This window comes from Amblyomma americanum, chromosome 6, assembly GCF_052857255.1.
Source record: "Amblyomma americanum isolate KBUSLIRL-KWMA chromosome 6, ASM5285725v1, whole genome shotgun sequence".
NCBI classification, from domain to species: Eukaryota; Metazoa; Arthropoda; class Arachnida; order Ixodida; family Ixodidae; genus Amblyomma; species Amblyomma americanum.
The window spans coordinates 46,062,539-46,076,154 of NC_135502.1; the positions used below are offsets into that span (position 1 = coordinate 46,062,539).

Sequence of the window (13,616 nt, forward strand, 5' to 3'; positions counted from 1 at the left end):
GCACAAGTAGAGCGAGTATGCAACAAAAAATATTTGATTCGTATTCGATTCTGTTCTCTGACTTATCGATTAATACTCGATTTGGTATTTGTCCACAGTATTCGTAACAAATACGCCAGCAAAACTGCACAGTTCGCAGTTGATTCAGTTTTGAAAAAGTACTGTACTCGCTCGCTCCTAGTTTCTATAGAAAGGCATTAGTGCATTTCACTGCTTCCATGAACTCTGAGTTTCGGCTGCCTCATTTACAGTTTATACAGCAGCTTACGGCCCCGGCGGAAGTTCGGAGCATTGTCGTGACACTGAATTTCGAATTCAGGACTCTGGAGTGGTAAACACCATCTTTTTGTGTGGCGAACAAGACACACTGATTTCGACCAGTTCCTGCCGGCACCTTCGCTTGCAGATCGACGTAGTTAGCTGCAGCGCGTATTGCTATGGGTGACTGCGCGAGAAGACAGTGTCACAGAACAGATAATGAGGGCCCCGTGGAGGTATCAGTTATCAGCGTTTCGACAAATGTCGTGTGCGCGTCATTGCTCTATACTATAACCTGTTGCGATGTTTTGACCCCAAGGATTAGACAAAGGTCTTGTATAGCGAGCGTTAATGACTTCCCGAAAACAGTGACCGAAAAGGGCCGAAAAAAATGAGTGAGTTTAAGCCCTGAGGTTAGGCAGCAGTGTGCGACGGCCTTCTAGAAAACAAAAATAAAGAACGATGTTTACAAAAAATCACCGAAAGATACTCTACACGTAATTTAAGGGCGCGCATTTGGAATGCTTTTTTATTGACAAGTTTTGATGCCTTATAAAAAAATGATAAATCAGCTTTAGCGACAGGTTTTTTTTTTCCTTCGCGATAGCCAGAAGTCATGCTTCCAAAATTTTCACGTGTTCTTGTTCAGTCAAATCAGTGCGTTAACTTGTTCTTCCCTATTTTCAGGTCCACATATTGAAACAATATATCCAATAGAATACTTGATGCTAAGCCATAGAGAGCCCTGTATTCATCAGGCGATAGGCACGTATTCCGTAGTATTGCTTTAATATTCCTGCAAGCTGCATGGTGAAAAAGATGCAGCCTTTGCGAGCTCCTTTTGAAGAAGTTAATACATTTGTAGTATAGCAGGCTAGCGTGATCCCAGTGCAGGCAACTGCCGAAGAGGAGAAAGACGGTTGTGTTCAAAGCGACGAGACCTGCCTTTTTGAACTAACTGGACGTCGCGCTGACGCCGCCTTGATCGCTGCCTTGCCGCTTCCTTCTCGTCTTCGCCCAGTACTCTCGAGCCCCCTTACATTTGTTGGAGGTGTAACTGGGTCCCCATCCTGGAACTTCGTAACAGAACCTTGCCGCCGGCGCCCGCTATGCCTGACGAACCAAGCCAGACCATACCCACCCTTCCCGCTACCATCATCTGTTACTGTACCACTCGGCAACGCGACCCCCCCCCCCCCCTCTCTCTCTCTCTCTTCCACTGCCACGCCGATGAGGACGCCGACGACTGGCTCTCCACGTATCACCACGTGAGCCGCTATAATAACTGGGACAACCCCGTTAAACTGTCCTCAGTTATCTTCTACCTGGCGGATGTCGCCCATCACTGTTTCCGGAACCATGAGGCGATCCTTCCGACTTGGTCGGCGTTTAAGACTGCCTTTGTGAACGCATTCGGCTGGCCTGCCTTCGCGCCGAACAACGGCTCCGTGGTCGCGCCCAGCAAACCGGCGAGACATTCGCTCGCTACATTGAGGACGTTATGGACACATTATATAAGACGCGGTCAAATGAAATCAGCGTATACGTCACTGTTAAGGTTGAAGATTGATGGAAACTAAAAGAAAAACAAACATCAGTTCACTTCAGCTGATGCCAACAAGGAAGTGATTACTTTTTTATGGGCGAAATTTGCATAAAGTGATAAACTGGTCCACCTTGAATAGCACCATTCATTGCCATCTGGACCAACTGTGATCATGATGAGCTCTAGAGTGCGGTGTCTGCGTGATTGCTAGCAGACATGGGTAAGTTTCTTTATTGGTCCTGCGAGGGTAAATTGTTCTGTGGGAACATGTCAATTACGCAACTTCGGGCAAGATATTTTTTCATGATACGCGCAGTGAAACTGTTACGTGGGCTTAAATTTGATTATGAAAAAACATTTGCAGTTCCGTTCAATATTTCTTTTCTGAATTTAGGTGCTAAATATCGCGCGCTGAGCTTTAGCTAAACTTTTTTCTACTGAGAGCAAGTGTAAAGTTTTTACAAATTTAGCTGCGTATGACGTCTGTATACTGCAGCTTCAGCACAAAAAACGAGCACTCGAATGACAGGTGGTACAATCTTGCTACGAGTGCCGATGCCTCAGGTACTGCGCGTGCGTGCATTATGACAAGTGCTTGGAAACTTCTGTTTAATGAGTCAAATGCGAGGTGATGGTGCATGCATACGGTACTTCTCAGTTTTTTTTTTTTCATTTTTCAAAGCGCATCCGCCTTTCTAGAGCGCAGAAAACATGAGATACTATGCGCTGATATCGCGCTTCACACGTTGACGATGTGCTTGCATGCGCGTGTCTAAGCGCGTACTTTGAGCTCGGGTCTGTGGCTGGTCTCGAGAAAGGCCTTGAACACCACGTATTATCATCTGGATGCCTGGACTCGACTGCAGAAATTTTTTGTGACTGCGAAATAATTGAGCGTAAGTAAAGGTAATTGAGGGTATTGCGAAGCGAGGATTTGGGTAATTATGAGTGTCGAAACAAGATGCGATCATCATGCACACACGCACACGAAATAAACAAACCGGGAGAGCTGCATTAAAAGACGCCCTTGTGGACGGTACCGATGGTATGCAAGATGAGCCCGCCGAAACATGGGCCTGCGTCGCACGAGAGATCGATAAAAACTCCTAGAGAAGCATCGCGGTTCTTGTAGTCCGTATAAAAATTGCCGTGAGCTCTACACACTACCCGAGCTGCTCCAGCGTAGAAAACACTCAATCGTACTACACTGGTGAGTCAGGGTACCAGTGGGCAGCCCAAAACTGCCCGGCCAGTAAAAAGCGAACGCGTTCTGGGCAGCTATCGGAAGTGCGCGGAGCAACCCGAGAAAAACAAACACCTGGCTTCGCACTGTGTCGACCCAGGGGCAGTCCGCCGCCATCCAGAGATGGGTAATCGAAGAGGCCCGGCCACTGCATGCACTTACATGGGATGTAACCTTGTCTCATGGCCTTTCGGTGCTTGCCTGCTCGCCTGTTTACAAGGAATGGTATGCCCGTCGGCGTAACAGTGGGCAGCCAGCCACCTGTGTGCTTGATGAAGCGCAGATGAGCAGATGGTGTTGTCATTTATTGACGGGACCCAAATTCCAGCGCAGCTGTTTTGAGAAAAGGTGATAGATCCTGGGTAGATTAATGACCTAAACAGGACTATTAAGTTGGATGCTGGCGGAAATGGGGCGGAGACTTGAGCGCGTGGCCGATAGCTGAAATGATTGTCTTTAGGTAGGCGGCCTGATTAGCATCAAGTGGATTTCCACTTAAACGTCACCCCGGTAACATTTCCATGCGCTAAATTACACACTCTTCATTAAATGATCATTTTGAGCAACCTGATTTGGGTGATATTTATTTTTTAGTGCACAAGCACTCAGGCCCACATAACTGAAAAATCAATTTGATTGTTCTGGTCCTCTGGTTGACAGGTGTTTGCCACGTGCTACGGTGGACAGTTTATAATGACGTCACAGGGTCATAATATACCATAGCTGGCAGGTGAGCCGCCTGCTTTTCCGCTCACAACACCATCGACGACGCCGGGCTTAATGCAGAACGGGAGACGGGACTGATATGCATGCATAGAACGGCTGTAATAAACATCATGTCATTTATCTACTCTGCTTCATCCATGCCTAGCAAACACACTCAACACACAATCTATACTTGATGTACCACTTTAAACATCTAGCCGCCGCGGTGGCTGAGTGGTTACGGCGCTCGGCTGCTGGCCCGAAAGACGCGGGTTTGATCCCGGCCGCGGCGGTCGAATTTCGATGGAGGCGAAATTCTAGAGGCCCGTGTGCTGTGCGATGTCAGTGCACGTTAAAGAACCCCAGGTGGTCGAAATTTCCGGAGCCCTTCACTACGGCGTCTCTCATAGCCTGAGTCGCTTTGGGACGTTAAACCCGCATAAACTAAACCAAACTTTAAACATCTAGCAATATCATGAATAACAAAGCATCACAACGATAAACAATCACCACACAATGCTAGCGCACCTAAATTGGATTTCTCCTAACTACGTAAAGTGGTCATCGTTTTTTTTTTTTCAGTAGGAGTAGTGTACGTGGAAACCTGTTTAACGATATTTCGAGTTCTTTTCTTGACACCTGGAAGACGACAAATGTGACTGAACTTTAGCCATAAACTGTCGCAGTGCCAGAGTGGCTATGGTGTTCGGATTATTTGCACCCACTTCTCCAGGTTCGGAAGCGACCAATGCGGTTGGACTTCAGTGCAGACAATGCAAACTTTTGCCCGCGTTAAACACCTCCAGGTGGTACGAAGTACTCCCGAGCTCTCCTTTTTGTCGTGCACGCAATGTTGTATCGCCATTAAGTAAACCATTAAACATTAATCAAGCCTTCTGACCTTCTAACTTGGCTGCTTTAGAGCTACTTTTTCTTAAAACACACTATATGTCCAGCTAAAAGCAGGGGTTATCGGCAGGTTTCATTAGTGAAGATGACAGGTCCTAATGTGCAGCGTATACCATTAACATTTCGCGAAGCATGCCGTAACTGTGCTCATTGATGGATATTGGCTATGTTTTGACTTCTCAAGTAGCGATCTGCTGTTGCATATATTATCAGGCATTGGTGTGAAAACATTATTTATTGGTTATTTTTAATAGGTGCTTAGTCTGTAGTGAAACGAATTCTTTGCACTTGCACTTAACACCTATGCGCAAAAAATGCTAGTGCTCACTGCTCATATTGTTCCTTAATTGCAAGCTAAACAGCGGCCATTGAGATCCACGAGAAAATTACTATTGCTTGAGATGGTTTGTAACAAGTTTGGGGCACTATTTTAATCATTTTAGCCCTTGAAGAATTAGCACCTCTGAAAAGCAGTTGCAACTTAAAACATATGAAGAATTCACAGTAGATTCCCTGGAGATTCAGACATTCCAATTGCGCTGTTAATATATGATGCGAAAATTCGTTGATTTCTTTCTACTCCCCGCGGTGGCTCAGTGACTTTGTAGTTCAGCTGCTGGTTCCAAGCATGCGAGATCGAATTCTTGCCTGGGCGGTCATCGATGGAGACGATAGGCCAAAACGCCTGTGTTTTGTGCGATTTGAGCGAAAGCTGAGGAACCCCAGGGGGTCTAAACTAATCCGGAGCTCTCCTCTACAGCGTCCCTCATAGCGCATGTGTCGCTTCGGTACCATAAACTTCACATCTGACAATTCACGATTATTTCTGTCTGCTTCGTGCCATACGTGTTTCTGTCTCAAGCGTCTCCGTATAGGGGGCAAAAAATATTGACCGGGTCACACGTCAAGAGCCTTACGTACATCCTCGAGATATGCAGGTGTTATCTAGCAGTAGAACGCACAGCGTAACACTCATGCACGTGTGCGATTTATCTGTCACTGCTGGGGGACGACCGTCAACAGTCTCAAGTAGTTGAATCCAAGACGTCACCTGATAGTGGGGCTTCCTTGGGTTTATCTCGCAAGCTGTCAACAATAGTCATCTTAAGACGAAGGAAATTCTAGCATTATAAGAGGGAGATCAGTTGAAACTAGATTGATGGAGTTATAAGCCGGAAAGGAAAATAACATTTGCCTGAACAGATACCTATAGTAGCATGCAAATGAACTTCGCGTTAATTTGCGGGAATCTGGAGAAATAAGCCCGCTGAAAATAAACATCACGCGTACAACGTCTTGAAAACGTATAAAAAGGGGCTAGTTGTCGCATTTAAACCGCAGGGAGAAGTTTATCAAGCCTATTGTTGCACGTGAAATTTTTCTCTGAACGCAAGGAATGATGTGTGTAGAGGATGTGACGTTAATCGTGTACGGCATGAAGCAAAGACAGCCTACAATGTAGAGTGCAAGCCCAGGATAGAAGAAAAAGATGAAAGAGTGAAACAGCAAGGACACGACGTCTCGGCGTATTATCGGTCGCAGATGTGACTTATCGCTCATTACGGAGAAGAGGGTCGACTCTTGTCATACTTAAGCACATGGTTTGTTTTTCTGCATGTGCTGACTATTGTTCTCAAATGTTGATTGTACGTATGCCGCACAGAAAGAACTATGTCGAATTATACGGCTATAATAGGCGCAGATTCTAACACCTCTTTAGAAGCCCCTGCTAACGTCGACACAAGTTGGCATTGAGAGCGTTTCGTCACACACGAAATCCAACACACTGGACGGGAATAATATCACGACACGTCTGGCTGGCGGAATGCACCCAAATACGGGCAGACACTTGCAGGCTAGAAAAAGTTTTTTTCTGCTCTTTGTTTATTGACGTCGTTTTGACAACTAAGGCGTTCCCACTGACATCATCAAAGCATCAAAGTGCTACAAGTCTCCATTTCAATAATGCATTGCTTTCTTGTGGATATCTCCTCTGATAATTTTTTTGCGGACTTCATCCGTAGAACAAACATTAAAGGATAGCACATTAACAGAGCCGTACTAGCGTAGACGTACACCGGATATCCGGATGCCTGCTGCGCATGTACAGCGGCAGGTGTGTGACCTAAGTGTCCAGCGTCTGTTTTTCCGGCATACGTCTACGCTAGCACATAAGTCTATACTGTGCTAAAACTCACTATTAGGGCTTCACGAAAGACGCTAATATCTGATGACTTCGCTTCACTTTGCCATGCATGCAAAGAACCATGCAGAAGGACCTTTAAGTAGCACTAAGTGGCCTGTGCACAGACATGTTCGCGAAAACATATCGGCTATGCGCCTAAACGGAACGTAGCTTAGCAGCAACGCTGAATGTAAGACTTCATCGCACATTTCGAATCATGTACATGAGCATGTCAGTGGTGCTGAGCAGTGTAACATATCCGCGTCCTGTGATATGTTGTGAAAGGATGCAATACAGATGCACAGACAGCAGGACCATGTTGCCATGTTTCGTATTTTTGTGTGTTCCGCCTTATTGTGCGCAGCTTGCCATGATACGTTACCTTCATTTCATCTGAATTTGGATCCTATTACACAATGATTTCTTGTCTTGTACACTAGCCCTGTATGGTTAATTTCTGGCTACATGCACTCAGAAGATGGCGGAAGTTATCTCGGTAGAAAGTGTTCCGAAGATACGCTGTCCCTGGAGGAAATTTTGAATCGTCTGTCTATGTGTCGTGCATCGTCCAGCGTTTGCGATGTTCCAGTTATAGAAAGCTTTAACCAATATATTTTTAAGCAAAAGTCGGAGCTAGAGACAACATGTACATACAATGCAAACAGGAAGGCTGTATACCGGACTTGCACAATATGAGGCTCCTATCTAAATCAAAGTGTAAATCGAACATGGGCGCGAGGAAATCTTTTACGTTCCCGAAATTGGTCAAAGGTGGGTAACCAAACGGTCCACTTAGCTCATGTCAAAGAAAAGTGCACTTTAGAAGCACGTTCTTGATATATATATCTACCTCCCAGAATCAAAGAATTGTTTTACAGCTAATTATTTTAGTTGCATTAGTAGTAAGCCGTCGTTAGGCTGAAAAGCCGCGGTCTGTGTGTCAGCGCCATCCACCGTGTCTCGTGTCAGGCTGACACGTTGGAGCGGTGGCCAAGTGGTTGAATATCCGCCTCGCATGCGGGAGGTGTGAGGTTCGATCCGCAGTGCCGCCGGGTACCCACCGGTATACAATGGGTACAAGCTTTGCCCTGGCCTGGTGCTCGGCTTATGAGGAGTGAAATGCTTGGGAAATGGGTCTTTGACCCGACCTTGAGTAATCGGAGAATATCTTATGCCATGGCGCTCTTTGGTCATAGATGCCCTTGCGCCATAAAAATTCATAATCATCATCACGTCGGACTCTCTGCTTGCGTCACAACAGGAAAACAAAACTTACGACCGCTTCATATAAAGCTCTGAAACCATGTTTAATGGCCACAGTTTTATTTTTTGTATATTTTTCATATTTTCATCTTTTTTTCTTCTCCCAGCTTCCCTCAAACGCATTCCTCTGCACAGAATAACATGCTCGTGGTGTCAAACACGCTTGCGAAATTTTTACTTTTTTTTGAAACACTTTTTGTCCACTCCGAAAACTTGCAGGCAGTGGTAAAGTATCTTCGCCAATTCTTCAACGTTCCAAAGTAGTTACACGTTGACCCTCTCCAACAGACTAGCTACGGAAACCACAAGCATGCACACTTCGTCCGGATGGACGGCAGGCGTCAGACGTCTTCTGGCTGCATGGTTTGCCTGTTAATCGTTTTGCGAAGCGCTTCCATCGCCATAAACGCCAAATGGCCTTGAAACATGAGGACTGGTTATCGTCCCCTCGTGGAGATTTAGAGCCTGACAGGTGCCATTGGTGCGGCACTGTACGCCTCCGAAGCAAGCCATGCTGCCAGAGTTGCTTTTTACCAATTGGCATGCGCATGCAAAAGTGAATGTTGGCTTGCACGCGCAACGCATTGCATGCATGTTGTCCATCCCGCCATTGGACTTTTCTTTTTGGTTGACCAGTACATCTAGATACCGCAGTTTGGGCACGTTCTCTGATATATTTATGTGTGCGCTAAAGTTTTGATACCCAATACTTAGAGCATTTGTAAAGTGACCCGCACGAAAACAGCCATGTTTAGACTGCTCTGCAATGCATGCGAACTGCAATAATGCGATAAATTTCTCCACACTTTTTAAATCTTGGCAAGCAGAGGTTGCAGAGTGTGTAACAGAGCTCGTAATGTCGCTCTGATAGCTGATGAGATTGTATCCTGGAGGTCTACCTAATATCAACGAAGAAATTCGTGTTACCCGGCCTTGCTTGCTGCACATCTTTCCACACAATGCACACGTTGGACTACAAACCCACTGCATGACTGCGAAATGGAATCGAAGTTTTCAGTCAGTACTTTAGAGCCCAACCTGTAATGCATTTTCGGCTGTCAGGCATCGTTTTAATAAATGTTGTTTCTCTTTTTCTGAGTCAGCAAAGGCGAGTCCCTGAATGTCACAACTTTGCGTTAACGGTTCTCTACCTAAGAAAAAGAGGGACAATAGGTGCGATAACAAAGCGCTACGTATAACTATAACTTTCTTTATGTTGCACTTATGCCCTTGCAGTTTGCAGGTATATGCTTCTGGCTAAAAAAAAAGCAATCTAAATGTGCAATATGTAGCGCTTCAGTAGCTTTCGTCCCTCTGCTCCGTATTCGGCAGAGCTATTTGGAGCACCTTCACCGGACTTCCGTCTTTACATTAGTAAGAAAAATAAGCTCACCTTTCTCAAACTGGCAGTTCAGGCGATCTGGAGTGCAGGATGGCCTACGCTCGTTCTTGATACCCATCGTAGGAATTCTTACGAGAGTGCTATTGGTCATTAGCTGAAGCAGACTGGATGACTCCACGGGAACCTACCCCGCTCCCAAAGTTCCCGGCTTAAAGGTACCCGCTTTGCGGGAGATCTGCAACAGGGAAAGCAGCGGCACTGCTTTCCGCGGCGCCTGCGTTGCCTGCTCTTCTCTCCTAAAGCCTGCTGTAGTGTGCAGTCGACGATCCTACAAGGGCGGGTCTTCGTAGTTCTCCCGCGGTGAGCAACGTGCTAACAAGAGCCCATAACGTCGTCTCCTTGAGCTTAAAGCCCGCGTCCCATCTTCTCATCCAATTCTCTCTTTCTCTCCTTTAATTCTCTCTATCCCACTTCCATGCCTCCACAAGTATCGTCACGTGACCGAAAACCTGCCTATGTACAAGACGAAGTAGAGGGTGAATTTGAAGTGGCCGCCGATAAGAACCCGAGGAGCACCGCGGTGAGCCGTGTTCGAGACCGACCACCATCCCCACGAGAAAGGGAGAGAAAGAGGATGGCGAAACCAGTGTTATTCTCACCCTCGGCATCCTGCATGGGACAGCTAAGCATGCGGAGGAGATACGGTTTTAGGGCGGCTCCTTTGTTGGGCAACGTGGCTGATAGAAGGTGCGTACGTCGGCAGCTTTGGCGTAGATACGTTCAGGTCGCTGGCAGATGAAGTGCGCGGACCTTGTCAGTGGGTGAATAGGGCGCTATTATATAAGCAGCATATTGGAAACACGTGAAAAACGAAGGATGTCGCGCAAAATCCAATGGTGGAGAGTATACACAAAGCTCTTGTTGGTGGGTGCAGTGCCACAGGGTAGACAGGACTGCCGTCGACTTCATACAGCAAATGTCTGCTGCTAGGCCCCCCCCCCCCCCCCCATAAGTTTCATGATTATCGATCAACTCACTCGAGCTAAACATGTGTAAAGCAGCACTTTGTGAAGAACTTGAAGCTCAGAATAAGGAACATTAAATTCGAGCTCTCATAAAAAAATGCATCGTGTGAACATTAGAGACTGCCACTGCTCCCTTATAAAAATGGTCTAGAGACAGTCTATAGACTTCGTATAGACTCTGTTGCCTTCCTATAGATAATTCTTTTTCTATCTTCATAGTCTATAGGCTGTCTATACACAAAATTCTAATAAAAGTGTACGGCAATAAATCTATATAAATTTTCTATAGACTGTCTACAGGATTTGTGTTACCTGCAGACTTTTCTATAAGGTTTGTCTCTAGACAGTGTAAAGAATTTTTTTTTGTAATGGCTGTGCGCACGACGTGTAGAGACTACCGTTATTGAAGAATAACCTCCTCAAAGGTGCAGTTATCGAGAGTCCTGTATTTGACGTGTTCATCCTGAATCACCAGATTGATTTTACAGAAGATAAATACGATTTAGTCAAGGATAGACCAGCCACTGGTTTGTAAATTGCGCTGCCTGTTTTGGCAGTATGTCATCGATAAGATTTTTGGTGAGGCATAATACGGAGAGACGCATGCGCAGCCAGATTATCACGTGTGTTGAGCCCAAGAAGCATGCCATGGCAGAGTGCCGATTCAAAAGCGGGTGCTAAGATCTTTCATTCGTTAAACGGACGTTTATTTCTCCGTGGAAGGCTCTGAAAATGTTGACTTAACAGCGGGCGATCCTTGCATCATGGGGAAGCCCTTGCCTTGTGTGCAGAGTGCCAAACTGCCGAACGTGTAGGAAAATCGAGATAAGTCTCATTGGAGAGTTGTGCTTGCTCTCCAGTCACCTTATGCCGCTATCTGCCTGACAAGACGCCGCAACCCCCCTCCAAAAAAAAAAAGAAGCAGAAGTTAGCCAACTGCAACAGTGCTACGTGACTGAAGCCGTGAAGAGAAGTCGTAAGTCAAGTATTCAGCGTTATTTCTTTTTCTAGCTGCGGTCCGTGGATGAGCTTTTAGCTTTTAGACCAATTTTTACAACGCGAGTGAGGCTAAATATCAAAAGTGAATATGCCATGCACTATGTGCAGCGCTATACTTCCATATGTAACCATGTATAACGTTATACCGGGTGTTTCAGCGAACACTTAAAGAAATGTTCAGAAATAGGCTTGTTGAGGTAAAAATATGGCTCTTGCGGCATAGTATTACCATTGTTGGTAGACACCAGAAAACCGGTGAATCGTCTTAAGTAGTAAGCTGGCTAACTTATATCTAATAATTAAAATTTTAACTACAAGAGTTAGGCGCCTAGTTGTAATTAGAGATTTGTCTCCGGTAGTTAATCATAGCCATATCAGAATTTTATAATCTCGATAATGCATTTACCCTTCGTCCCGTGTCTCGACAAAATTTGGCTTTTTACACTAGTTACGTGCAATGAAGGGTCTTCTCTGCCTGCATGCTTTCGAAAGAGCATGTATTTTAGCACGATGCAGCCATATTTTGCCGAGCCACAGCGGCGAGGGTAATCGCGTTTTTTAAGTTATAAAAACGGCTATGGCTAATACTAACGACCGCCTAAAAATATCTAATTGCAACTGGGCTACTAACTCTACTAGTTGAAAAGTGAAGTATTAAAAATTCATCAACCAGCTCACTACTTTAAGACGATTCATCTGCTTTCTGGTGTCCGCCAACAGTCGTAATACGACGCCGCAAAAGCCGTATCTTTACCCCAAAACTACTGTTTAAAACATTTTTTAGATGTTTTTGCTCAAACAATGGGGATATTCAGGCTAATTTCTTAGCAATTACTGTTACGTACACCACTGTTACATCTTGTTATTAACTTGCCGCTGCGTTTGCATTTAAGCTTTCAAGATCACCAGTGCATTATTATGTGGGGAAGGTTCAGTGCATGTGAGATATATGTTACCTTAGAAAATAACCTCTTCAAAGCCTCTGAATGCTACGACTTGTGCTTGTGCTAGACGGAGTGCTTGAATAGGGTGTGCGAGATGACGCAAGCGTTGTCGTAAAGTTTAGAGAAGCAAGATGCTAGTAGACTACTGTAGTTGAACTTGAAGCAAATGCTTGTACGCGGAGCACATTTAGTAGGAATGATCGCAACAACCGCATTCTGCGAGCATAAGTAACTACTGCGTAAAAACTTGCAGGCTAGCCGTTGTCACCCTCGACCACCCTACTGCAAAGGACGCGTGCGTGTTGAGACATGTTGCGTTGCCATGCATACACGTCAAGCTTTGTGTGCATATGATGCATCGATTGAAGATCGTGTATTAAATTCAGATTATCTTGTTCTTCTTCGTCACCTACTACTACTAGTTCTCACTCTTCTCCTTGCAATTGGACATGAAGAACATAGATAAACTGCATGACCAATGCGACCCAGTTTGCACTATGCATGACCAAGGCGTCACCATAGGTACATCATGTTGTCGTGCCCTTGACTTGGACGTTTCTTTTAATTAACCGCGTGAGCTACTTCTTTATCTTTTTCTTCCGAGCCTACCTGTAAAATAATCTGCGTTGGTCTAAGTTTTCGTCAACAAACGGACTTAAAATTTGCGAACACAAGAAATTGACCATGTAGACGTGAAATGCATTTTGCGCAATTTAAAAAAATCCTTCGACAGAAGTGTACTTGCCAGAGGCAGTGAATCAACGCACCAGTACCACTTGAAGTCATGGCGGTTGTTGGTTCTTAGCTGTGCACAGAAACAACACTGTTCGGTGTCGCGGCACTTGACGATGCAACTCACATAGAGCGGTCACGAGATAATAACTGGTGTTGGTGTTCTCTCAAGGCTGTGAGATTTCTATCCCACAGTGCCCATTGAGAAGTGTTTCGACAAGAGAGTAGAAACGTCTAGAAAGATAACAACTGCTCGCCAGCCTAGATACACAGCCCGCTCAGCTGCAACTGTTTCAGCTTACCGGCCCAACAGCCCCCTCATAACGGCTCAGTGTAGTTAATATTCGCCTCATACACAAGCTGATTCTCCAGTTCAAATTACACCTTCGCTGCTTTGGAACATTTACTTTAGTATTAAGAGCTAGGCCAAGGAACGTAGTAACTTACTTTACCGTCGTAGTAATA

The 13,616-nt window shown here is 45.4% G+C and overlaps 1 protein-coding gene and 1 long non-coding RNA gene across 2 annotated transcripts in view; one reads left to right on the plus strand and one right to left on the minus strand.

The window, feature by feature from the left end:
- Positions 1-9,848, minus strand: part of LOC144136759 (facilitated trehalose transporter Tret1-like) — a 39,815-nt gene extending 29,967 nt beyond the window's left edge. The window contains exon 1 of the mRNA XM_077669352.1: positions 9,503-9,848. Coding sequence (XP_077525478.1) covers positions 9,503-9,602 — 100 coding nt within the window. The 5' untranslated portion in view covers positions 9,603-9,848. The remainder of the gene's footprint in view (positions 1-9,502) is intronic.
- A 1,338-nt stretch (positions 9,849-11,186) lies between these two features.
- Positions 11,187-13,616, plus strand: part of LOC144094688 (uncharacterized) — a 183,625-nt gene continuing 181,195 nt past the window's right edge. The window contains exon 1 of the long non-coding RNA XR_013306543.1: positions 11,187-11,452. This is a non-coding gene — a long non-coding RNA (uncharacterized LOC144094688). The remainder of the gene's footprint in view (positions 11,453-13,616) is intronic.